The sequence below is a fragment of the Chaetodon trifascialis genome, chromosome 2 (genome assembly GCF_039877785.1).
Source record: "Chaetodon trifascialis isolate fChaTrf1 chromosome 2, fChaTrf1.hap1, whole genome shotgun sequence".
Classification (NCBI taxonomy): domain Eukaryota; kingdom Metazoa; phylum Chordata; class Actinopteri; order Chaetodontiformes; family Chaetodontidae; genus Chaetodon; species Chaetodon trifascialis.
Genome location: NC_092057.1, coordinates 21984863 through 22011971, shown reverse-complemented (window position 1 = coordinate 22011971; position 27109 = coordinate 21984863). Strand labels below are relative to the sequence as shown.

Genomic DNA, 27109 nt, shown 5'->3' with positions numbered 1-27109 from the left:
ATAAGTGTGTATATGTGCAAGAACACACACAGGCTAACAATTCCTCGCTCCCAACACCCACCCAACCACCCCCACTTCCTTGCGACTCTGCTTTATCTTAACTGTCAACACCTGGCCTAAGCAGGAACCTCTCTCTATCTGTGAACTTTAATCTGGCCCTGCTAGGCAAACAGCGCCAGGCTCGGACAAGGAGAGCGATTAGTCTGTCACGTTGCCCTCCAGTGCTTCAGCAGGGAGAGGAGGAAACGGGGAAGGGAGAGGTTGGAGGAAAAGACAGAGAGAGAGAGAGATTGGGACATAGGAGGATATATAAAGGCAGATGCAGCATGATGAAAAAAAGATACAAACACACAAAGCAGAAAAAGAGACACAAACAAAGTAAAGGCTGAGGAAGTGGTGGTGTGGTACAAAAAAAGAAGGATGGGGTAAAACGGGCAGAGAGACAGGAGGAGATGGGAGGATTCTGGAGATACAACGCAGACGCTTCACTGACCCGACAAGGCCACAGACCAGAGATATGGTGGTGAACTTCCACCGCCCATGACGGGTGACTCAGGCTGAGCCGTGCAAACACACCTGGCTGCAATACTTGCAAACAAATATACTCACAGAGGATTTAAGCGCATTGTAGTGCACATGACATTTTCTGTGCATGTGTGTTCTGGTGGCCCTCTGCATAGTTTCACATGGTGTTTCTTTAGTGAGACTGTGAGTATGCAGACTGCTATAAAAAAAACAAAGCACCAAATTCAGATATGTATGTAATACTTTTTATTTTTTTCAAGACAAAATGGCTGAGTGAAGAGAATAATGCAGACAACAGCTGAAAATAGAGTGGCATCTCCGTAACGGAAAAATAACAACAACAAAACCTGTAAGTTGAGCAAGAACTCATGAATGTCGGTCAATGACCTTTGGTCATCAAATAGAGAAATTAAGCCATCACGATTCATCAGGAGGGAGAAGAATGAACTGATTTGTTTTGCAGTGACTCTGTTCTGAACAGAGTGTGTGTGTGTGTGTGTGTATAGTCATAATAAATAACGTCAACCAATGCCATAGGTCGACTTCAAGTTCAGTTCAGAACAAATAGCTTGAGAGTAAATACAGAACACAGGATAAAATCAGGCTGAAAACTCAAATGTACCTCTGTACCATCAGCAATGATAACATGTACCAAACTTTTGTCTTTCTAGGATTTCTAGGATATTTAGAATATGCCTTGCATATGAGATGTACCATATTTAAATTATAAAGCACCATGGTTCTTTTGGCAATGAAAAAAAATCAAAAATAAAAAAACTGTAGCAAAAAAAAATGCTTTTCATATTGATGTTGGATTGATTGCATATGACAAAAGGTCTTTTTCAAAAACGGCTGGAATGTTATCAGGTGGTACATGTTCAAGGACAGTAAAAAGTTGGCTACCGAGAAAACCCAACAATAGCTTGTATTACTGCATATAAAATGGCAGGAGAGAAAAATATATAAAACAAACTAAAAAGATATGTACAACCACCTGTTTTTACCTCATTGTGGTCACTCCAGCGGGACTGCCTGAAAAGGCCATCATATGACCTCTCACCCTTGGGGAACACCACAACATTTTCGTTTTCAAAAACATACTTATTTTCAAGCATACAAATTATTCACACTATATTATCCTGCCAAATTAAGAAAATATACGGTGGCAGCTTGTTGGGATTTTTTTCACTACAGAAAAAAAGGGTACATTGAAACCTTTAAAGAGTACAGGCAAAACAGTTAAAAATACAGGCTCCAACATAAATACTATAAGTGCCTACACTAAGTGAACATTAATTTCAAATACCATTCTAAATACAGGAAAAAAGTAGACCATAAATGTGTTTTGAACATAGGAACTTACATGAGTGTGCATTTTCCTATGTGTTTTAAGTTCTCTCTATATATTTATATATCATAAATCTCTCCCCAATGCAAATCTTTGTTCAACCTGAAGACTTGTGTATAGTAAAGGCAAAAAAGATGAGAGACATGTTCATTACAATTCATTACATAGTGATCAAGTCCTGGATGTCACCAAGACAGAAAAGAGAAACAACGATAAACAAAAAAAAAATTGAAACAAAATTTAAATAAGGTTCTCCCCTAAAGATACTGAAGTGTTACTTTAAAAAACTCAACAACACGATTTACTTATCTTTTTAAATCAAATTTGTAGAATTTTTCTCTTTCTGTACTGAGCTGTATATTTCTATAGTTGGTATGAAGCAGGATATATCTATGGCGGTTCCTGCATTGATACCCCAAAGAGCCAAACTGATGTTTAGTTCTCAGGAGAGACATGGCTGGCAACAGTTTCTAGTTCAACTCTCTTTTTTCTTTCTTTTTTTTTCTTTTTTGTTTTTAATGCAAAGCAATGAAACCACACTAATCCATCAGCATACTGTAAGAGCAAGTTTTCCCTTGAGCGTCCGACTGTAAACTGGGAAAATTGAACAGTGCACGTAGGTAGTCCCAGATCTGAAATCTGGTCCTCGTTTTATACTCAACCGACTGTACCTCCAATTAGAGAGACAGATACAGAATCCAAGGCAGAGTGACAAGTGCTATATCATCAACAGTGACAGGGGGGTGGAGATAGAAAATAAAACTACCACAATGAGGTCTCGAGCATGATAACTGAAAAGAACACAAAATGCTTTAAAACTTGGAACGTGGAAGAGGCGATGAAAAAAAATGTTTGGCTAAATTCAGATTCTTGACTTTCGATTTGGACTTCTATTTAAGATCGTTTCCAATGTGAGTTAATATCCAAAAAAAAAAAAAAAGGTTTCAGATTACTTAAGGGTTCTAAGATCTAATGCGGTAAAGAGAATAAGCGCTATAAGGACATAAACATTTGAATTGTAGAGACACCTGGCTAACCCACTCCCCACCCACTACCCTGACCTTCACCCGCCCTTACTCTCCGACACCCATCAAAACCCTCACCACCCAAAATCTGTCTGGCTTCGAACAACTAAAACCCACTCTTGTGGTCTTCAAATGGCTGCTGAATACACTGCCTGTCTGCTGACACTGAAGAAACATAATTCTGTGCTACTTACAAAAAAAACCTGCAAAATTTTAATTTTCAAAGAAAATAAACACTCTGGAAAATTAAGAGCTTTAAGTTGGTTAAAACAACTCGTCAGACTACCTTCTCAGCATGGTACATATGTACCAGAAAACATAAACTCCTAAACCAAAACTCTACACCAACCTCCTACCCCCTTTTAGCATGTAACATGCCAGTAAACAGAATCATAATCTGGAGAATAACAATATACAAGAGTCAGGCAGATAAATGATTTACCAGAGATACACATAATCTTTTTTTTTCTTTTTTTTCTTTTTTTTTATTTTTGTTTCAGCTGGTTCCTTATGCTCCGCTAAGTCACAAAACGACAGGGGTCGTACAGGTGCTTGATGCAAGGACCTGCTTATTCCATATGTGCACAAAAATGTCTTGTAATCTTCTCTATCTGAAACTCCGAGCTTATAGCAAAAAAGAGGATTAGCTAATGCAGGTAAAATATCCAAGGCACTCTTTGTTGTCATTTCACACCATATTGTTAATTTCATTGCTGTTTGTCAAAGAAATATTTAATGGCGCTAGTGCCTAGCGTTTCATAGGCAGCCCAATTCTTATATACTATATATATCTCTTATCTCAATCTTGCATGGAAAATCTTTCACAAAGATCCGTTTTAAGTGTGACCCTGCTTGTCTTGATGTTTTGATAATATGACACTGTCTGCTATGTTTGAACACAAAACTGTACATGATATGTAAAACAGTATGTACTGTATGCAGCATGGGTTCTCATAACTAACCTTTTTTTTTTTATATCACGTTGAAGAAACCAAAAGTATCAACAGCAACACATGTACAACCAAACCCACCAGCCAAGGACGATTTTCTCTCTAAGTAGCCAAAACACACCGAGCATGCTGTCCAGTTACAAAAAATACAAAACGTGTAAATTATTGCACAATAGAAAGGCTCAAAAAGTTTTGCGTTTGATGCAATAGTATTGCCCCAATGATGGATCATGCGTTCAGCTTTTTCCAGTCGGGGATGATAACAGGGCTGTACCGTGTACTAGTGTCTAACCCTGTTGTCCTTTCCCCTCATTTATTGGCTAGTTCGCCAGGGTCACTTTTTAGCCGGGGGAGCTGAGAGAGAGAGAGCTGCCAGCATGCTGCTCTTAGCCTACTCAGTCTTAATGTCATTAGCCAGAGGGCGGTCGCTGTGCCACTTCTTCATGTGTTTCTCCAGAGTGCTGTATACACTGAAAGGCATGTGGCAGATTTCACATTTGTACACGTCCTTGCCCATCTGTCCATGGGTCTTCATGTGGCGGGTGAGCTTTGAGCTCTGGGCGCACGCATAGCTGCACAGCTCACACTTGTAGGGCCGCTCTCCAGTGTGACTGCGTCGGTGCACTGTCAAGTTGCTGCAGTTCTTGAACACCTTGCCACAAAACTCACAGGTGTCACTGCGGCGGCCGTCCTTGGAGCTCGGCCTGCCGTTCCCGTGAGGAGTGCTGGCTCCGCTGCCGGTGCCACTGCGTCCTGAAGCGACCCGTTCCCCGTCCAACTCGCCAGGCGGAGTGGAGAAGCGCAAGCTGCCATTTTCTGACGAGTGCTCAGATGAGGAGGCGAAAGGCGATTGTCTGGAGTCTCCACCTGTAAAGTTGATGAAGGGGTCCTTGAGTTGTCGTGAGGCAGCGTAGCCAGCTAGCCACTGGGAGTAGACGTTCTCTGTGTTTGGGATGGTGGGAGTGGGGGGGTCAAGGTCCTTCTCCACTTTGATGCGCTTGGACAGGGGACTGAGGGACCCAGGGCTTACTCCTCCACCCAACAGCTTCCTGGACAGGCTGTCAGTGGATAGAGGTCCCAGGCCATTGATGGTAGTGGTTCCATCATCTGCTCGGTCTGACTCCATGGCCGAGTCCTCATCACCAGGCTCTCGGGACAAGCTCCGGCGGTGTGGGTGCAAGGCTTCACTGTTCTGGTGGTGGCGGGCCCCTTCTAACCGCAGGCTGAAACGATAGTCATTCCTTACCCCTCCTTCTTCAACTCCAGGCTTACTCTCAATGTCCTCCTCCTCCCCCTCCTCCTCTTCTTCCTCCTCTTCTTCCTCCTCCTCTTCTTCTTCCTCTTCTTCCTCCTCCTCCTCTTCTTCCTCCTCTTCTTCTCCATTTTCAGATATCAGTCCATTGTTCTCACTCTTGAATTTGGCCACCACTGACTTGAGAGCATCTGTGGCACTGCCCACCAGATCACTGGTACCAGGTTCAGGGGAGCTTGCCGTCGAGAGGCCGTCGTCTGACTTGGCATTAAGCGCTGAAGACTTCTTCTGACAGTGGGTCTTCATGTGTCGTTTCAGTTTGCTGGCCTGGGTGCAGGCATGATTACAGAGGTGACACTTGAACGGCTTTTCCCCCGTGTGGCTGCGCCGATGAACAATTAGGTTGCTCTGGAACTTGAAGGTCTTCCCGCAGAACTCACATGACTTTGCTTTGAGCGGTGTGCCCGGTTGGATCGCATTGGATGTGGTATTGGGGGTGGAGCGTGAGCCAGAAGGTGACTGAGAGGTGGAGAGGGGAGGTGTAGCCGAAAATGGAGGCTTAGAACCTGGCTGGAATGGCTGCAGCAGCCGTTGCATAGGGTTGGGCCTGTTAGGGGAGAGAGGCGGGGAGGCCCCAGTGGCATTCCCAGCCAGCTCACGTAGACGTCTAGAAAAGTCCATGGTCGGAGGGGCTTCTAATGGCACTGAGTTCAGCCTCATCACTCTGTCAAAGGCGCTGGGATGGTGGGTTGCCAGGGCCAGGTCATCAGGGCTGAGGTGGTGGCGTGGTGGTGGGCTGAAAAGCGGTGGGGTTCGGGGGTAACGGCCCTCACGAGGCGTGGACGCTGAATCCCTGCCAGACCCAGAGCCAGGCATCCTCAGGAGGCTGTAAGGACTGCCATCCGCCAAATGGACAGCATGAAGGGGAGGCTGGGAGGAGGCACAGTCACCCCCCATCCCAGGGGCTGCAGCCACGCGGGGGGTGAGGGGGCTGCCAGGTTCGCTCTCCAGATAGATGCGGAAGCCGTGGGTGTTCTGGGCATGTTGGAGCAGGAACCAGGCACTGGTGAAGGGCTGCTTACAGGTGGTGCAGGTGTAACTGCTGGGCTCATCTTTATCTGATAAAAAAAAAGGACACAGAGAGAAATCAAGTTTAAAATTGGCCTGGTAAAATGATAAAACGGGCTTAACTTGTTGATGAACAACTAACAGATATTACACCAATACTATAAAATCATTAAAAATGGTTCATGACAGTTCAATGATGAAAGTGAGGTTTTAAAATCTATCAGAAAATGTTCAATATGATCATCAAAAACTGAGGGAATGTGGCAGAATGTAGCAGCAAACCCATTTAATTTAACACTTTCAAAATATGGCCCCATTACATCGCTAATTATATCTGGCCAACATGACTGTGATTAGACTGAAGCTTGAAAAAGAGTTTAAAAATCCTGAAATGGTGCAACACAGAGATATAAATCTTCCTTTTTACTTCTGTCCTCATTAAGCATGACTGAAACTTAACACTGCGCAATGCATTTTAAAACTGTTATCACAAAATATAAGATCTGAACTTCATCATATGTGAAAGACTAAACATGCATTTTACACATTTTTCAAACCAGTATTCACTTCCAGTAGGTGTGAGCTTAACAAAAGAATAAATAAAACAATAATGAGATAGCTCAGGCAGCAAATACACAATTTACACAGTTGAACAGGCATAGGAATATTTCAAACAATAATTGACTTTCAATAGCACTTGCACACTGACCGGAGATTTGCCTGACAATGCACGCCTAATCTCGTTAAACACACTCATCTCCCCTCCAATACTATGTTTACAGAATTAGCTAGGCTAAAGTGGGACACGTATCTGATGCTGCATATTAATGCTGAATACAAATAAGAGGTCACATGTTAATAAATTGCACCATCGTTTATCACCAAAAACACACATTCACAGCAACAAGACGCGAAAGGGAAAATTGTGTATGTGTTTGTGTGTGGGTGGGGAGGCTCCTATGAAAATGCATTTCATGCATTACTTTTCTATTTCTGATATTTCATGCTTTATGGATTTATTTAAATCCTCTCAGGTGAATAGAAAAAGGAGAAGAAGGGGAAAGCAGAAGTGAGAGATATGCAAAATAAGAAGCATCCGCCACTTGCAAATGTGCTCCCTCTTTCATCTTCTGGCTTTCTTATCCTTTCTTCTCTTTTTTCTTTTTCACTGGAGGGCATTTTTCTGAAGTCATTTGCAGACACCGAACCCACAACCATGGCTATACTGTGCTGGAGAGGGAGAACAAGGGAGAGAGGAAGATAGGCCATGTGCGTGTGATTGTGACTATGAGCGATCCCTAAGATGGTGGATGGACAGTCTTGCATTTCTTAAGCCTGCTGTGGCTGAGAGACAAAGGGGTTAAGAAGGGACAGAAAGAGAAGATGGCTGCTGTGAGAAAAGAGGGATGTTGTGGATGAGCTACAGAGAGAGCAGACTGGTGATTTGTGGTTCTCCTTTCTGTCTCATGTATCCACGGCCACCTTGGCCCCTTCCGAACAATCTCACTTAAAGAGCAGAACACGGCATAAAATGTGCGCCCAATCAAACCTCCACACAAACCTTTTTCTCTTGACTGAAAAGAGTTGGAAGGGGGGTATACTGGTAAATTATGGATCATTACAATCTGCAAAAATTACAGTTAATTGCTGCCACCTGCAAGGGGCTTTGACCCACTATGGAATTTTTCCATCATAAAAAAGCCATTTGCCCATACACGTTTTTGTTCCCTCTCTCATAAGCACAAATAAAACATGCCCATTACATTGGCTTTGGCTATATGTATGTTTCCTGATTATGTGTGTGTTTTTATGGCTTAAATCGAAAGCCCCATATCACCCATAAAATGGTTGCAATAACCTGGCCTCTCCTGTTCACTTTGCTTTGATTTGCAGCCTATACACAGTTCCTCAATCCTGTCTTAATGTGTGAGCAGAGTGTATATGCATGAGGAGGAAAATAGATGAATTTTTCTGTTACGGCGAGGAACGAGAGGGAGATGGGGGGCTGGCGAGAATGTCGTCTTTTCCTCCGAGACACAGACGTGTCTGTCAGAGGGAAGAACGCCCTCACTGAATCACGGAAGTCGAGGAAAGAGAGCGGGAAAAGAAGGGAGAGAAGTGTGGCGTGAAGGGGACATTCCTAATGACAACCCACCACATTTCTGAAGGGCACAAGAGCCACAACACAGCACTTCAAAGCCGGTAGTAAATTCATTTTCTTATGTATCGAAAATAACGTCTTGTGCTATGCAATCACAAGCCCATCTGTGGACATTTGACAAACTCTGCTCATGCCACGAGCAGTGACAATAATTGTTATTCCCATCCAGGCAGTGGACACATTGATGGGCATCAACAAGCCAGACCAACGCTGGCCCACAGCATCAGCAGAGAAGATATCTAAATAAGCCCACTATTGTCCTTAATAGCCGTCCTCAAAGGAAGGGAAGGACAGTTATTCAAAAGGAGAAAAGACATTCTGACAAGGCGTTTGACGGCCTTGAAGTTTTTTCTTCTTTTTTTTTGCAAGTAAGAAAAGCTGAGAACTGTGCGAGGGAGGATGGATGATCTTATAAATGAGTATGTCCTCTAATGGAATAAAGGAGAGCTCCCTCTCACTCTCTCCGTCTGTTTCTCTCCTTCCATTAGCTCTCAAGTCTGCGGAGAGTTAGGGCTGGAGAGCAGGAGAGCTGGGGCTAATGCTGGATCTCCAGGTCCCTTTGAAATAGGATCAGCAGAGAGGAGAAACCACACTGACAACCCCTTAGCTGCCATTTCATGGCAGGGGCTGAAAGAGAGGACTTTGGGGGAGAGAGGACAGAAAGCATATAGGAGAAGGGCAGGAGGATCAGGAGCAGAAAAGTGGAAGAACGATAATCACAAAAAAGGGAAATATAAAGAACTAAAGAGGCAGAGCACTGAGGAGACACGTAGAGAAGTCAAAGGAAAGGGAAGGGGGGTTAACAACTCCTTCAAAGCCATTTCAGCACATTGCAACACAAAGCAGAGGAAGGCTATTATGGTGTCTAACGGACACAGTGCACTGCTATCAGGCAGAGAATATGATCCAGGGCTCATGCAAAAAGCACAAGGTCGGCTGACGCAAGGCCAGAGGGGGAAATTATGGCGCCTTAAATGGCAGACATGGCTGCTCGTAGCTGCTGACACCATACTCACACCGCCATCCCAGACAACAGCACTGACCAGACAAAGCAATGCACACAAGCGGTCGACGAGGCTGAGGCATCATGTACACTTTGCTCATGCAGATTGTTCTATTGTTAGTGACCCAACCCCCAGAGCCAGTCTCACACGCACTCCATCTCTCGCAATCACGGCACACATGCACACAGAGCACACACACCCGCCCCTTCCCCCTACGTCCCGCCAGCCAAAACACTGCCACAAACACAAACAAACAAAACAACAGACACCAAGATAACCGTGACCTTGACCCAGTGTTGGCAGGTTAATGATCCGTTAAGAAAAAACTGTCATCAACTGTCTCTTCCTCCCTTCATCTCTCAATCACATCCATCATCCTTGTAGGCTCCACACTCCCTGAAACTTTCTGTCTACACATCCAAGAGTTAGCAGACTTGGCTTGACCTCCATTTTTTTTGGTTTTGTCCTTGACCAAGCCTGAAAGTGGGCTCAGGCTGTCCTGGTGTGACCACGCAGCTCTCACTGATATTGGTCATTTAGCTAATGGAGGAACAAGCTAACAGGATTAGCTCGCATGTCTTCCAAAAGGAGAAGGAGGAAGAGGAAGGCACAGAGACACTGGGGGACGCGGCATGTCACCGCCATTTCCCGGAGTTATCAGTCGCCTGAGCTCGAGAGCACTCGCACACACCTGAAAAGTGATTATGCTAATAGCAGGTCTTTGCCAATATTCATAAGTGTTTATAGGTGTTGGAGTGAGTGCCTTGGGAAGATGGAGGCTTGTCAATACAGTGCTTCTTAAGAGGTGCCTCAGCCGTAACCGCCATTAATGTGATTACGACTCTGTTTATGTCATTCGGGTATTCACAGTCAGGGAGTGGACAGGGGTAAAGGGTGAAGCAGGAGAGGACAGGTTGAGGAAGGAGGTGGGGATGCAGTGAAAGCTCCAAGGCACCCATTAGAGCTTTTGCATTTTCTAAATTCACTCCGTCGTTCATGACTTTCACCTGACTTAAAGATCTAAGTGGAAGAAAAAAAGGTGCTGGTAAATGAACTAAAATCATCTGTCAGGGACTCACGAGTGTGAGAGCGGATTTATTCATTGCTAATTTCAGATTTGGGTGATGTGGTGTTTCACACATTATCACTGGAGGATGTATTATCATCCTCTGCATCTGTGTGTATTTGCAGAAATACCTGAAAGAGCAGCTGGCCGGCCTTGACCTTCCTCCTTACTTCTCTATCTCTCTCTCTGTTTGTCTGTGTTTCTCTGCCACAGCCACACAGCCACACACACACACACACACACACACACACACACACACACACACACACACACACACACACACACACACACACACCAGGACTCATACACTCACTTCTTTGTCCCGGGCCAGACTCGTTGTGGTGCGCTGAGCCACTGGCCACAGACAAAAGGCTTGTTTGACCAACACTTGTTCTTGAGACAAAGCCGGATGCAGGAAATACGGTTTGCTAAACAGAAGGCCAGCCAGGGAATAGAACAGGCCTGAATCCCAGCCTTTTACAAGTCTGATGTGGACCAGAGCCTGCAACGCTGGCTGGTGCTGGAGTCACACATTACACAATTGGGAGAAACTGACCACTAACCACTGCACACTTCACACAGGGAGACAAGTGAAAAAAAGAAGGAGACGTAGAAAGGTGCAGCAAGAAAAGGAAAGGAGAGCTAAGAGAGCAAAAGATGGGGAAGGAGAGGTAGAGTGGGGCAAGAAAGGCCGAGCTGGCATGAACAAGCAAGGGGGGGCAGATCTCCAGATAAAGATGCATGGTGGTCTTTGAGGGCCTGTGCCCAGAATTAAGTAATCTGCTGGCTGTGGCTTTGTCTCCAATCAGACTTTCACACTTCTTACCTTTCCTTTCCCCTTCTCCTTCTCCTGAAAGTTGATAAGAGCAACAGTGGAACTGAGGCGTCTCTCTGAGCCACTAAGAAACCATTATGGACAGATGGCACCCACACAGGGGCCAATGAATGCATGCTCCATACACAATAGACAAATGTGTGTGTGTGTGTGTGTGTGTGTGTGTGTGTGTGTGTGTGTGTGTGTGTGTGTGTGTGTGTGTGTGTGTGTGTGTGTGTGTGTGTGTGTTTGCTGGGCAAGTCAGCGTGTTTTTCATATGCATGTGCTTTTGCATGCTATTGAGTGTTTCTCTCTTGGGCATGCATGCTCATTGTTAGTGAGTATGACCACATGACTATGCCTATGTATACTGATGTATTTGTGTGTGTGTGTGTGTGTGTGTGTGTGTGTGTGTGTGTGTGTGTGTGTGTGTGTGTGTGTGTGTGCATGGACATTAGTATGTAATACACTACACTACAATCATTTGAAAATTAGCGTCGCTCTGCGCTGTCTGTTTCTCTGTGTAACCTTCCTCCCTTTGATCTCTTCTCGGTTGAACTGTGTTTGAACTGACCGTCCACCCACCCATCCATCCATCTGTCCATCCATCTCTCTATCCCTCCATCTATCCATCCATTCCCCCATTCCAACTAAGCCCGGCTGGACAGCTTCGTGCTTGGGTGCGGCTCGGTCCGGCAAACCTTATAATAGGCTGGGCCAGCCGTGTGTCTGATACAGATCATTATTTGCTCTCTGCTTACCAGCATCGGTGGGAGGCCGCATGCTGTTGTTTCTCATCCTAGCTGTAATGGTACAGTGAAAAGACCTCTGGGCTTCTAAGCTTAACCAGTCTAATTAAATGGACCATCGCTTATGTAAGCATCCGCGGAGATTATTTATTGAGTTGGGATCCACTTCACAGGATCAAACTGCCATCAACAAAAGCCAGCGCTCATTGGAGTAGGTATTAAATAAAGGAGGGGAATCAAAGAAACTGCAAACTGCCAAGTGTCAGTTTAAGCACACATATCCAGGTACATAAGAAGACTTAATCAAGCAGGAGTATTTTTGGACTCGGGCAATATCCCAGATGGGCGAGGAGTCTCTGAACACTTCAGAGGGGAAATGTGAAAAGTGTTCTGTCAAAGAAAAGATATGTCTCAATAAACTGCAGCTTAAGGGGACGAGGACAGAGTAAAATAGGCTGATGAAGAATATAGCAGAATAAAATGGAATACAGTGGAATAAAATAGAACACAACAGAGCATGCATTTTCACCTTCTTTACTTCCTAAAATACAGGCTGTAACATTCAGATGAGAGCATCTGCTGTCTTTCCTTACAAGCATCATCCCTGTTTGAAGTGCTCAGACAAGAAAGCCTCCGTAAGACATGAGGCCAGCAGCCTGAGCTTCACTATCTCTGCATAGCTCAGCTTATGACAGGCTGGCGTCCCTGCAGAAAGGATGGAGGGGGACCGGGGAGGTCGACTCGCTGCACATTTCTGCATAAATCTCCAGATAGATAGCATCAGGAGAAGAGAAACAGGGGAGGGAGGCAGGCAAGCAGCGGAGGATGATAAGGCCCCCGGGGCAGGGCATTCGACACTGTCAAAACTGTTTCGTCTCTGGCTATTGGACGAGTGGAGCGCGTTATGAGCCTGCATACCATTTGCCAGGACGCGATTCGGCTTCAATGGAGCATACAGAGCCCTGTATCTGACCTCCCTGCTATCCCCCTCTTCAGTCTTCGCCAACATGCAGGAAGCTGGACAGAACAGCTCAAACACCGCGTGGATAAAGACTGTGGAGATGTGAAGCGAACACATTACAGTCACAGTACTATAAAGCTTAGAGAAAAGCTCTGATAATCAGCAGCTCTCCTCGTGAATATTCTGAGCAACATGAGGGATTAACGGAAATCATAAGAAACCAATATGTCAGATTTTATGTCCCAAAAAAATCAAACTACAACAATCTGTATGTCAAAGCAAACTGGGCTGACAATGGAAAACAGGATTCCCAAATCACAGCTCAGACAGGAATGGGTCTGCGGCTCTGACTTCAAAAATAACCATCACACTGAATGTGAAGAGCATAAAAAACTGCAAGCAGCCAAAGGACAAAAATACAGCATCAGCCAGGTTGCAGCAACCTTGGATCAAGTATGAATTAACTATCTCGCTTAAAGTCACAGAATTGTGTTATATTGTGGCAGTGTGATACAGATTTCCACACCCTCGAATGCAGACAGAACAAGAGGCTTTCCTTCCTGAGAAATCACCTGCATGAAGCGCTCTACTAAAAACTGCTGTATGTTTGTGTTTCTGACATTTTAACCCCATATTAAAAGTGACAAATTTTCTTAACACAGATGGTGCCATTATTCTATGGTCATTAGATTGTGCAATCAACTTTTAGTTCGTAAAATGAGATACTCTTCTATTAATTCCACAACAGGGGAGTTTGCAGTGTTATAGCAGGACAGTGTTAGTGAGAAGTGAGATAGTGAGACGCATCAGTAAGAAAAAAACTGAACATTTATGCAAGGAATAAAATACGGAAATATAAGTAAATCAAGGCACTGGTTGAGTTTGTAATCATAAGTTAAAGCAACTTGTCTACTGCTGGTTTAAGGCCCAAGTGAACTTACTAAATGACTATGAAGAGGGCAAAAACTATAATATATTATCTGTATTTATCACACACAGGCAGACATGCACGAAAGCATACATGCACAGAAGCACATAAATAAGTTAAATAAATATCCACAAATACATACCACTTAAAAGCAGTAAAGTAGGGCGAAGATAGATAGATAGATAGATAGATAGATAGATAGATAGATAGATAGATAGATAGATAGATAGATAGATAGATAGATAGATAGATAGATAGATAGATAGATAGATAGATAGATAGATAGATAGATAGATAGCAGGTGAGTGAGGCAGAGAGAGTGAAGATAAATTGAAGAGGAAGAGTGGGCTGTGAGGAGACTTCACCTGATCTGCAGGCACAGACCTGCAGTCAGGTATCTCTGAGCTGACGGAAGTCCGGACACACACACACACACACACACACACACACACACACACACACACACACACACACTGGACTGAGTAACCACTTCAGCCTGTCTTGAGGATAGAGCCATTCCCTCTCCCTCTTGCTCTCAGTCCCTCATGCAGCCTGCATGCTCCTTTGTTACTCCTCCTTCCATCACGCCATTTTCTTAACATGCCCCAATGACAGCACTGAGAGAGGTTAAAGTGGGTCTGTCCTCCACACACACACACACACACACACACACACACACACACACACACACACACACACACACACACATTTGAAGAAGGTTTCTCCCTCAAGTATTTCTTTTGCCTCTGAAATACTCTTCTCTTGGCCTTTAACACACACACACACACAAATAGTTTCTCTAAATCTTCCTTTTCCTAAGCTCAGAGGGACACTACCTTTGGCGATAAACACCTGTGCCACGATACACCTCTCATCTTCTCCACCCACTCATTTAGAGCCGGGCAGATCTCAAAAACCATCCATCAGGCCAGTGTGTACAAGTCTTTTTTCCTCCTCCCACCTTTGCCTGAGGTGCTCCGTCACTGTAAATAATATTTCCAGAGAAAATGAGACACATAGAACGGGTGAGGGAAAAGAGAAGGGGCAAAACAGGGAAAGACACTCATCATTATCTTAATCTCTGTGGGACAGCACTGAAGGTGGGTATGGGCTTCCAGATGCACTTTGATCGCCAGTAAAATAACACATTTTCATGCTCAAGCGGAAGCAGGGAACTGTTACGAAACACAAAGTTACCGCTAATGTTGACCTCAGTTGTTTGTTCCTGAACACGCTCGCAGTACCCCCAGAAGCTTTCAAGCATGGGCCATCGTTTAGATACCAGCGAACAAGGGCCGATTTAAACATGCAGTTATTTTTCACCCTGTCCTACCACCTCAGGGTGAAAGGACCAGGGCATGTGAGCTTGGGCCAACCATAGCAGCTCGTTATGCATACGAGCCTCAAGGCATTGTGGAGGGACATGGCACTTTAAAACAAGAGGGCCAGTGTGTTGGAGTGTCCCGTGGCCCGGAGCTGTGGAGGATGAGGGTTTAACACGCGTCCCATCTGCTATGTGTGACTGTGCACACGGTGGTCGAGTGGTTAAGGAGGCATCAATAGCCGGACTCTTTAGATCAAGGGGTATCTCAGGGTCAGATGTAGGCCGCAAATCCATTTTTCTGAGGAACACAGAAGGGGGAAGCTGAAAGACATGTGCTTATACATGTGGCAACCGCAGACTTGGGATGAAAACTGCTTCTATCACAAGTTCAGTGTAAGTTTTTAAATGTTGGTACAGTATCACACAATCTTATTTTACCTTCTGAAATTCACTGCAATGAGTTCCCCCCATCCTGTAATAAGGACAGGCCCACTAACGGTGAGACCTCAGTGCCCCAACCCACCAACATCCATTCATCCAACCCTCCATTCCCTGCTCCATTATTAATTCACGAGGAGAAAACAGTGCTGGGCCACTTCTCAACCAGACGCTTTCCAAACCCTGATTAAAATTGCAAAATGGCCTCCTGTTCAGCCCTAATTCAGCCCCTTCAAGACATTGTGACAGAAGCGGAAAGAGACACGGCAGAGCGAGGACGTGGTCAGACATCCAAAGTGACCTACAAATGTTTCCTTTAGTGCTCCTCTGCTCGATGCAAGAACCTGACACTAATCGAGCTGGGACGACCCCAGGCTTGACACCAACCAGGGCACACCTTTATGACATGATGTTTTGGAGAAATGCCCCAAACAAATGGTCACCAAATCAAATGAGCCAAGGTTGCAGAGCACATTGCAGGGCACAATATTGTTTGCCAGTGACACAAGAGTGCACTGTGCATGGCACTGAAAAGGCTGGAGGGTTAGAATGGGGTGAAGGCAGCCAGTTAATACCTACATGTAACGTTTACCATCAATAACAGTCTGTAAGATGGATGGGCCATATGTTTGGCAATGGCAGGCCACGCTCCACACAATTCTTCATCTCCGAGGCTCACCGTACCAGATTCCTGCCTTCTAATTGAAGACATGTGGTCTGATCAGCCGCTATAGCAATGCAAGAGAAGCGGGTAAAATGGTGGATAATAGGGCCTAAGAAAGGCAACACACAGAGCTGTATTCCAACAGAAGGGAAAATTTGCATTTAGATCGGTGATACGTTTAACTTTGTGGACCCGTACATCCTTGTAAGAATCATTTGAAGTCAGCTACCTGTGTCTTTTCAGTTACATCCTGTGCGCACCTACACCGTCACTGGCCTGTTAAAAATACAACATGTGGAACGTTCCGCTTATTCTCCCTAGAGGTGTGTCAGGAACATGCATAGGTCCAAGCGGTAGCGAGCGTGATATTAATTAAGGTAGCCAACCTGTAGGTTCCTTTGTGCCCAGCTGTAGAGCATAAATCAGGCTTTTAACGAGGCTAGGGCCCTAAGATCTCAAACCGTGCTGGAATGCTACCTGCACAGCCATGCCAAAAATCTGTCTGGGTCTAGGGCTCCTATAGATCACTATGTTTATAAGGGGGGCTATAGCGACCTACCCTGGGGAGGGAAGGAGGGAGGGCGGAGCAGAGGAGCAGAAAAGGAGGGTGGCAAAAGGGGGGCAAGAGCTATTTCTATTGGGTCACTGGGTTTAACTAAACATGTGTGGTGTTGGTGTGTATGTGTGCAACTATGCATGTGTGTTACATACGTGCATACTGTATGTGCTGCCCCAAACCAAATTCTCTTGTTTTTATGAGCACTCCTTATAAGAAGCAAAGGTAAAAGAGAAAAGATAATAAGACAGATGGAGCTAGTGAAGGAGATAAAGACAGAGGGAGCACAGCGGTAAGAGGTACAAACTTCACCAGTGGATCAGCAAGGAATCATGGGCAAAAAAGTATCAATAAATTCCTCCCTCTTGACATATAATATACTGTATGTCTTAGAGAAAAGCTAAAACGAGCTTTTAGACCTTGGAAAGCCATGATGAACAGGATATGTGAAGAAAGCCTGTGTGCCCATGGTGACAGAAGGATTTATTCACAGACAGCTGCAAGACAGGACACACGCATGTAAAGACAGACTGACTGACTGACTGACTCGCTGAATGGCGGCATCCACCTTCAAGCCATCGTTTCTGCAGAGTGTCAACAAAGTCATAGATATACTAACACAAAAACATACTGTCAATAAAGGCACAATGCAAATCCACGCAGTGTATTATGTAGCCACCCAAAGGGGTCAGAACTCTGCTAAAGCAATGTGCTAAACTGTACTGTAGTTTATTGTCCTATGCATTAAATACTACAGCAGTACTTTCCAATGCAATGCCTTCACTCCTGGAAAGCTTACCAGCTAACCAACCGCATATAAATAAGTCAGTGTGGAAGTGCTGAAATTTGGATTAATGGCTGATCAGGGGATGGGTAGAGCTTGTTTCTCAGGCTGCACTTCGCAGCACCACCTGAGATTTATGGGCCAGATGTTTGTGCCATTGCTTCTCTAACAGACTATAAAACTTCATTTACAGAGGGCAACAGTGGAGTCTCAACGTAAAGCATCACCAACATGCTAAAACTGTGCTGCGCTGATGCAAATGTCAACTCCAAATGGTTTAAAAAATGTAATTAACAAATGGCTTTCATTATTTAGAATCTGTGTGCACTCCTGCACTTTCTCTCTGTCCCTCTGCCTCTTTTGCTTCCTCTCTCTCATGTCACTTATACAATGACAGCCCTGACGGGAATGTAACTCCACTCCTTGCCAGCGTGAACTCAGGTTCTGCACATCCACCCAGTCATTTTGAGAGGGGCTGACAACCTCTGACTGACTCAGAGGTCGTGGGGGCATCGACCCCGGGGGACTGCTTGTGTTGCATTCCGTGAGATGAACTTTGTAGGTTTGCGCAAGGTCAAACTGTAAAGATCCTATATGCTCATTCCATACATGTCCAGCTGATATGGTGCGGAACTACAGACAATCCCGGGAGGAGGACGCTTCAGAGACGACCCGACAGCTATCTCATGTACCTTTGACATGGACGTATAGATATATAAAGACATAAAAAGACATGTTTGCTCTTAAAACACATGGCCTTTATTGCTCTCGTCCGGTTTCATCACCTTTGCAGTACACGGAGGGGTAGCTGATGAAAAGAGGAATTAAGGGCAGCGAAAGAACAAGGATATTATCTGAAGAGGAAGGGGTGTAGTTGAAGGGTGTCGAGAATGGTGTAAAAAGCTGTGGAGAGGAGAAGAAGGGAAAAACAAAAGAGTGGTGGACAGCTTTACACTGCAGCACCCCATTCTAGATTACATTAGTGGCAGCTGCTTCCTTTGTGTGGTTTTATGGCCTGGCCCCAAGAAAAAGCTGCTAAAATTTCATTTAATCTGCTGCAGAAACTCAAGTGTCTGTCAGCCACTCAAACAAGGGAGCCTAAAAGCACCATGCTCTCAGATATCGGAGGCAAAATAACGCTAATAATATCTCTCTCCATGGCCATACAGGCAGACATTTTGTGTAACCAAAGAGGGCTTGCCTGTGCCGCCAGTGCATGGGAAACTGGCCCGCTCTTCAAGTCCAGGGGCAGGCTCTTAATGGTGGGTGAGAGAGCCAGACAACATCCCCCTTCTTCCCCACCTTCTCTCCCTCTTTATCTCCACCTCCTGTTCATCCTTCCAAGTCATTAGCTTATGTTAATGGCTAGAACTACCAAGAGTGACCCCCAAAGTCATTTAGTATGCCACTATACTTAACAGCAGATGACAACGCAGCTGCTATAACTGATTTATTATGGTAAACTAATTGTATGACTGGGCCTGTATTTTGCTCATTGTAGAAGTTGCCCACACTCTCAGACACTGCATACAGTGTGTGATGAAATAAAATCCAACCTTTGTGCAATTTCTTTTTAGTTTAGAATATATCCTAAACACAAAATCATGATGCATTTATGCAAATTCAGCTCCTTTTCTTGCAGGCAATAACTTTGTCTTACTGCAACATGTTCAAATATTTTTACCCAAATAACTCTGGGCAAAGGTCTGTAAAATGATTTTTGCCAAAAATCTAAGTCTATAAAATGGGCTAAAGTCTGACATAAGCCACAAACAGAGTGAGCCAAAAAGTGGAAATACCTGCATTATCCTTTAAAAACAAATGCTATATCTCAACTGCCTACTCAATATCCTGTTCTAAAGACCCTGATACTCAAAAGTAAGCACAAAAAAAGCCCCACAACATTTGCTGGCTGTGTTACCCTGACACAGGGATGGAGCTTTGACAACAGTGGTAACTGACAGAAAGCAGCAGTGCAGGCAGCGGTTAGGGGCAGCTTCCTTCCTGGACTTTGGGTTCACAAAGTGACATGTCCACATACATCCAAATATATTGCATTCAGATAAACTGAAGGGAAGAGGGGGCAGGGGTGGCTGGAAGCAGCTATTTTGCCTTATGATGCCACTGCTGTAGCTTAAGGCAAGAAGAAGCAGAAAAGGAGGAGGAGATGATGAGAGGAGGCTCTTTCTTTCTACCTCTCAGATAATAAAATGGCAGGAGTGAGGAGAACAGGGGGATGGGAGAGGAAGAAGGAACTGAGAGGAGCAAGGCCAAAGCACCGAGCAGAGCTGGAGAAACAGGGAGGTGTCTGTCCGAACCAGATCTCTCCTCCCTAAGTCTGAACGGGGCAGATCGCAGATGACGAAAGTAAGCTGGTGACTCTTCATCCCACAGGAGCAGCTCTCACTTGCATACTTCTCATCCTCTCAGGTTTGGCTTAGGCTTAAGAGACTGGCACTAGTGTGAGAGGATAATGACAATGAAGTATGGCCACCACATAAATCAGTCAACCTCCTTTCTCTTTGTCTTGTGAGATAAGCAGGTTTTCCTCTTAGTGTCTAATTAAAAGAATTCTTAGAATAATTGTAATACGTCACGCATTTGTCTGCTATTTGTTGTGCAACCCGAGTTCTTAACAAAGCAAAAAACTTTTTGAGAGGTGGTCATTTACTGCATATTGTTGGTGTTACAGCTCTTGTACTAGAAGCACTAGTAAGTCAGTGGTTAAGAGCAACTGAATGACCTCTACTTACTTTAAAGAAATAGTGTTTTAAGCATGGACATGTACAGTCAATCTTCTCAATCCTTGGTCAGTAAAAGCAAATAAGTGCATTTACCAAAATGTTGAACTATTTCTTTAATTTCCTGTTTCCTTTATACTGAGGCTGCTCACTTTCATCAGAAATTGAGATGATTTTAACTTGAATTGAGAGAAGGCGACGAAAAAGAGCACTTTGCCACCATGGAGAACAAAAAAAAAAAAAAAACGCCTTCTCAGACAAAAATATGCTAATGGAATCTCACCCTCACCTTTTCCATGTAAAACGGTGTTTACAAAAGGCAACTAAAAAAGAAGGAAAAGCAGAAATTCAAAGGAAAAGCAACACAGAAGCAGAAATGAGCACTAATGAAGACATAGCAAGCTGTGGCCGGGCGGGGGGTGCGGAAGAGATGGGCGAGGGCAAATTAACCTTTTTAATTGGAGAGTGGTAGTCCTCTTTGGACCCTGCAGTTGGATCCAGAGTGCTGACAGATGATGAGAGGAAAATGGCAGGCCTATTACAGGCAATCTGGCCCTGCAACTTGGCAGACCACAGCAGTACCAGAGCCTGGGGAGAACAGGGCATGTCCAGCATGGACAGCATTCCCTGCCAGACCGCTCGCTGGCAGAGAAGGGCTTGCCTCAATAAAGGTATAAATAGAGAATGGTTATCTTGGCACTTTGAACCATGGGGCAAAGGGTTGTCATAAGGGAGACTGGTTTCTTGTCAGATAACAAAATACGACGTGGTCAAGAAAAAGGAGAGGGGCTTTGCTTTAATGAAAGAGAGAGAGAACCAGTCTGACAGGTATGAGAGAGGAGAAAGGCCAGGGAGGCAGGAGTGGCGGCGATGAAATGCACACTGAAAAATTCACACACCATTTGGGTTCACATGACTTCGGACTCATGCACATACACACTTTCAAACCCAATACATCTGCCCAGTGTTCACCGAGGAGCCAGATGCAAGAGAAAGACATCAGAGAGGATAACTTCCTGTCTGTCTGTGTGTCTGGATGCAAGAGCCATGTTTATGTCTGGGGATACAAGGAAAACAAACATCAAGGTCAGAGAGGCTGGAGTCTGTCCAAGCGATAGATAGCCCCTTCTTAACAGGGCTGCAGGCTTGTTTTAACATACAGCCCCCCAGGGGGACACCAGGATTTAGACAGAGCCCTTAGGCGAGATTTCATATTGAATATCGGGACTCTTTCAGCTATTTCTCAACATGAAGACTTCTGACTGAAACACATCTGAAAGACACTTGGAAGTGAAGAGCACAAATCATGCCATTGTAAAAGGCAAAAGCATTGTGTTCCATACATTTAAGAGGTCATTGTCAACATTTCATCTGAAATATGACTTTCTGAAAATCAATCAAAGCCATTCCCTGTCACATTCTCGAAAGTAAACAACAACCTTGTCATGCATTGCCATTGTCTCACTGTCCAGCAGACAGTTGATGTAGATATAATCCTGACGCCTGGTCTTTAACGCTGACCCCATTAGCCAGACGTCCAACTCTAGGTCATCACCACTAAGACAAAGAATCACCAATCCTTACCTCTGTTCTTCTTCTACCTCCCTTCCCCCTTGTCTGTCTGCGAGTCAACCTCTCAAACTACACTTTCTCTTTCTCTAGCTACACCTCTCTTTATCCATCTGTCCTGCATTATGTATTGCAATGCATACTGAGCACTGCACAGACAACATGGAAGACCACCTGGGGTTGCTTTCAGTCACATGCTGCAAAGCCATCCAAGGGATGCTCCTTGGAGTCCTTAAAGTCTCACACTCTCCACCTATATGTCCATGTGGATGCTTACACGCACCCACACAGTCCCTGTCCGTCCATCAGCATCCTCTGTCTGCATCTCACACACACTTGCAAATTTTTCACTCACTCTCTCCGTCTTTGTATCTGTCCATAAACACACACACACACACACACACACACACCAGACACATGGCCGAAGAGAGCAGACTACCATCTGGGAGCAGTGGCCGGCTTTGTCTGGGGGGGTGAAAGCGCCAACACGACCCCCCTTCAACACACACACATAAACCACACACACAATCCACACAATCCTGCAACAGCCCCCATCACCCTCCCCATCCAACTGCTCTAAGTGTGAGAGCTCTTCTCATACAATCTGCACATATACATATGCAAATTTGCAGGGGGGCATTATAAAAACAGCCATCATCACACGCACGCACACACACACACACACACACACACACACACACATGGAAGTGAGATATTTTGTTGGCTTCGGCACCAAAGTAGCCAACGCAAGAGTTTTTGGAAAAGAAAACGTGTTTCTGAGAAATAGAGCAAGAGCTGGAAGGCTGGAAGAAAAGAGCACATGAAAAGGGAAGATGAAAAGAAGAACCTTCTTTATAAATAACAAATTAATGTGAGCATGTGTGAAATACATGCAAATGGGATTGCATGCATTTACATGGGGACACACATAAACACATGCGCACACAGGCACGCAAACATACATTATCCATGTTTGCCCTGCAGCATCCATGTGATGAATTTATACATAAAAACTCACTCCATCAATTGACACAAGATGTACTACAGCTGTCCTTACATTCAACGTCACATGTGGGTAGGAGGCCTGTGGAAACAATACCCATGATGCACCCGACATCATTTGATTTTGGTAGGTTTAGACATCCAGTTCTTCTATAGGTTGTGGGTTGGACTGAAAGTTTAAAGTTTCCTGATTGAGATCAGGACACATCTGATCAAAGAACAGGTAAATAAGCCGAGAAATCTGACCAAGCATTCAATGCCACCTTTTGATATTTGACACCTTTCGATGCCTAACCCTGATTCAAATGCACAAATGAGGGGACGACTACACATTCGTCACACGTTCACATGCATAAATGTATAACACACTTCAAAGAATCAAAGGAAATCAATAATATGAAGTTATTTGATACAGGATGAATCAACATCTCTATGGCTGCACATGAACTTGAAGTCTTTTGTCCTGTGTCCATTTGTCATAATCCAAGACCAGAAGGCACTGAGCGAGGATAGGAAAAGACAGACAGAGTGAGGGATAGAGAGACAGAACAGAGAGAGACAAAGACACCTGCGAGGCTATCTGCAAAGCTGACACCTAATCCTCTCCTTTTCTTACATAAACCTCATCATAGCATCACTTCAACAAATCACCTCTCTCACCTCAGCAGTTCACGGTCACTTCTTCTTCCATCATGATCACATTTTTCTCTTTTTGCTTTACATTGTAACCGTGTGCATGTCCAAAACTGTAAACATTTCAATCAAACACAGAAACGCTTTAATCAAGATGACAGACAGACGATAGCTGGAGCCTGAATGCGTACTCAAATTAAGAATTTCTACAGTCCTGCAGTGATAAAATCTCAGCTCCTCAAATTCCTTAGATGTTCGTGATGTGACAGAGCTTTCTGATCTGCCATCTCGAGGCATGGTTTGTGTGTGAGCTGAAAGCATTTGAAGTGGAGTGGTGAACAGCCTGCTCTCAAAACTCAAGGGACACATCCGAGTCGTAATTAGGAGAGGAGCTGCGTCCATATTTTATTGCGTACACAGACACAAACACGTTCACGGACACGTTTTCCATTACCGGCGCGTGTGTACATACATATGCGATATATGGATCCTGGTATATTCACGCATGTAAAGCTCACACAAATAGAAGGTTTCTCGACCACACAGCACAAGAGTCCATTATATACATCTTCCATATCAAATTCTCTCGGCCAGTTTTCACCACGCTCATGTTTGCTGTAATGTTTTCAGTACACAATAGCAGCGGTGGTGTTAAGCTCATGTTGCCCCATCAAGAGGAGAGCACCAACAACAAGCAAACACTTTTCCCTCCTCTTCCCACCCTGTTTACGACCGGATCCTTTCGTTTCTCACTTTGTTCCCACGCTCCCTCGCTTCTTTTTTCTCTCCTCTGCATTGTCCTGTGCCCTCAGGTTAGAGGTTCTCTCTGTTTCCTCCTCTAAAGCCTGGAAAACAGAGGAGGACGAGAGGAGGCGAGCTGGAGAGAGAAGAGAGAGAGAGAGAGAGAGAGAGAGAGAGAGAGAGAGAGAGAGGAGGGCCAGGCAACAAGGCCTGTCCGTCTGCCTCCTTCGGCCTGGCTGGCTAACCAGTCTGAACTGGTTCTGACATAGGTGAACCAGAGACGTGTCCTCTTTCGCCTCTGGACAAAAAAGAACCATGGTGGCATTCCATCCACAGTCAGCAGGTACCAGAGAAGTGTGCATCCATGTGTGTGTCTGTATGTGCATGTGTGTGCCTGTCTCCCAAGACCTTTGAGGCCTGGACCATTGCCAAGTTCATCTGTTAATGGACAGCTACTAGGAGAGCTGCCCCATCCCCCTCTTTCCCTCCTCTCTGTGTCTCCAGCAGCCATGCCTGATCACGACCCCCCCTTAACCTCCCCAACCCCCAGCCCTGCCCAGATACAGACCCTCACTCTCCCTCTCCCTCCTCCTCCTCCTCCACTCCCTTTCTCTCCCTTCCCCTGAAAGCTATATCATTCCCTTTCTCCTTCTCCTCCTCCTCCTCCTCCTCCTCCTCCCGACTGCCCCCAACACTCTGTGCTTCTCCTATTCAAGATAAACAGAGTGCTTCAAGTTCAGGGGACACCCTGGGACCCTTTAACAAAGCCATCTATCATGCTGTCTGCCTGAGACTCCTTTGGCCATAGTGGGTTCTGCTGCTGCTGCTGCTGCTGCTGCTGCTGCTGCTGCTGCTGCTGCTGCTGCTGCTGCTGCTGCTGCTGCTGCTGCTGCTGCTGCTGCTGCTGCTGCTGCGACTCTCTGTGTGTGAGAGTGTCAACATACACAGACTGGACACAGACCAGCCAACAAGCCTGCTAACCCTGACTAGCTACTAGCAGATCCCGAGCTGGACAATTTCGGCCACTGTGTTTGTGGCCTCTCCTTCGTGACATGAGTGAATGCCACAGAGTGAAGAACAGCATGCACACGTAGGCCTCTTTCTCTCCACACCTTGGAGATGGACTCCTCAGACTTCTCTCTGATTCCCCTGAAGTCTAACTTGCTGGACGATTATGCAAACTGTCAACAGCTTAACAGTCTGGCAATAAGAGACAGTCGGCCTCGGAGCAGCGTGTTAACACTGTGGATATTATGAATGGTACATAAGAGAGTGTGAGAGGATTAATACATGCATCCTGCAACATTTATGGGTTCAATTATGTAGGTAGCCTTTATCTGCATTCAAGCACAGGTCTGCAATATAGAAGTATTCTGTGGCAGGTGTTTTCCCAAGTGATGTGATATTCCATGCATTATTTTCCGCTCATTACAGACGGCAACAATGTTGAAATGGCACCAAGTAGGAAAATAAGGATGTGACAGAAGAAGAGTGTGGCGAACTGTCACACAGGTAGACTGAACAATAAAAAAACTTGTATAAAAGGGCAGGTACCACTTTAGAGATAAGACTAATGCATTGTAATTAAACTGCCCTGCTGTAAATCCTGCTTTCATGAGGGCTGTAATGTGTTCATTTTAGATGCTGTAGTTTGTAGTGCTGTTGATCCATTTTGTGTTACACTACAAATAGTTTACCTACTTACTTTATATCAATGAGAGTAAACTAGATGTTGAGTGCATTTTGCATTTAAATGACAACAAATAGCTCTTTCCCATTGTTCCTGTGTTTGCTAAGAATGTTTTAAACCTTGGCATTCATTATCTATTTTAGATTCCTTTGAATGAAATCATTGGACATTTTTGTTGCCTTGCTACGCTTTGCCATGCACAATCATGCACAATATCAGAGTAAAGAAATAAAGAAATGACTCTTTATTTCTTTGACTCTGCTCCTTTTCCCACACAACACTGACAATGACAATTGGGACCAGAGAGCTTACTGGTTAACAATTGTGCAACCAGAAGCTCGCTGCTGGCATGAGAAAGGGCCTAGCACTCACGTCACGGTCACACAAACACTCACGCATTTTCCCTCTCCTCCTCCCTCTTTCACTCCCTTTCTTCCTCTTATTTCTGCTTGTCCTCATGTCTCTCTCCAGCACACAGCAGCCCCAAAAGCCCAGCAGCTGCTGTCCTCTCCAGCCTGCCGGAGAGAGGGACCGGCCTGCCGGTTTTAGAGCGCTAAATTATCCATTAGATGTTATCAAGTTGTAGCAGGGCAACGCCATTCTGCTAGGAGCCATCAATCTTTCATAAGTCCCAGGCACGGCGTGCATTGGGATGCACTACCAGCACCTCCCCACCACTCCCAGCACACCACCCACCCCATCCAAGTCATTGAATTGCACGCAAACTTGGACATGTACACACAGTCAGGCAGACATCCACGCACACAGTCAACAAATACAAATGCTGACATAAATGCAGCCAGGTACACGCTCTTGCACTCAAGCTCTGCAGAAACAAGCTTGTTTAGGAACATCCAGTTCAACATTTCTTGCCTTGTGTCTCTCATTCCCCTCTAGCTCACCCCGCTCTCCTCCCTAAGCAAAACTAACATTTTGAGCCAAGCATCAAAATTTACGCTGCCTAAACCGTGTTTCACTAGCCCTCACACCACCTTCCCTTGCATGCTCTCCCTTTTTTCCTCTCCTCCACATCTCTCCCTCCCTCCCTCTGCTTCTTGCCGTGGCCTGGCAGGCAAGCAGGGCAGACATGTTCAGAATGCGCTCCAGTAATGGGCT

The 27109-nt window shown here is 45.0% G+C and overlaps 1 protein-coding gene across 1 annotated transcript in view; it reads right to left on the bottom strand.

The window, feature by feature from the left end:
* Window positions 1-3395: 3395 nt before the first annotated feature.
* Window positions 3396-27109, bottom strand: part of bcl11ab (BCL11 transcription factor A b) — a 33742-nt gene continuing 10028 nt past the window's right edge. Inside the window, exon 3 of the mRNA XM_070973262.1 lies at window positions 3396-6218. Within this exon, the coding sequence (XP_070829363.1) occupies window positions 4240-6218 (1979 nt within the window). The 3' untranslated portion in view covers window positions 3396-4239. The remainder of the gene's footprint in view (window positions 6219-27109) is intronic.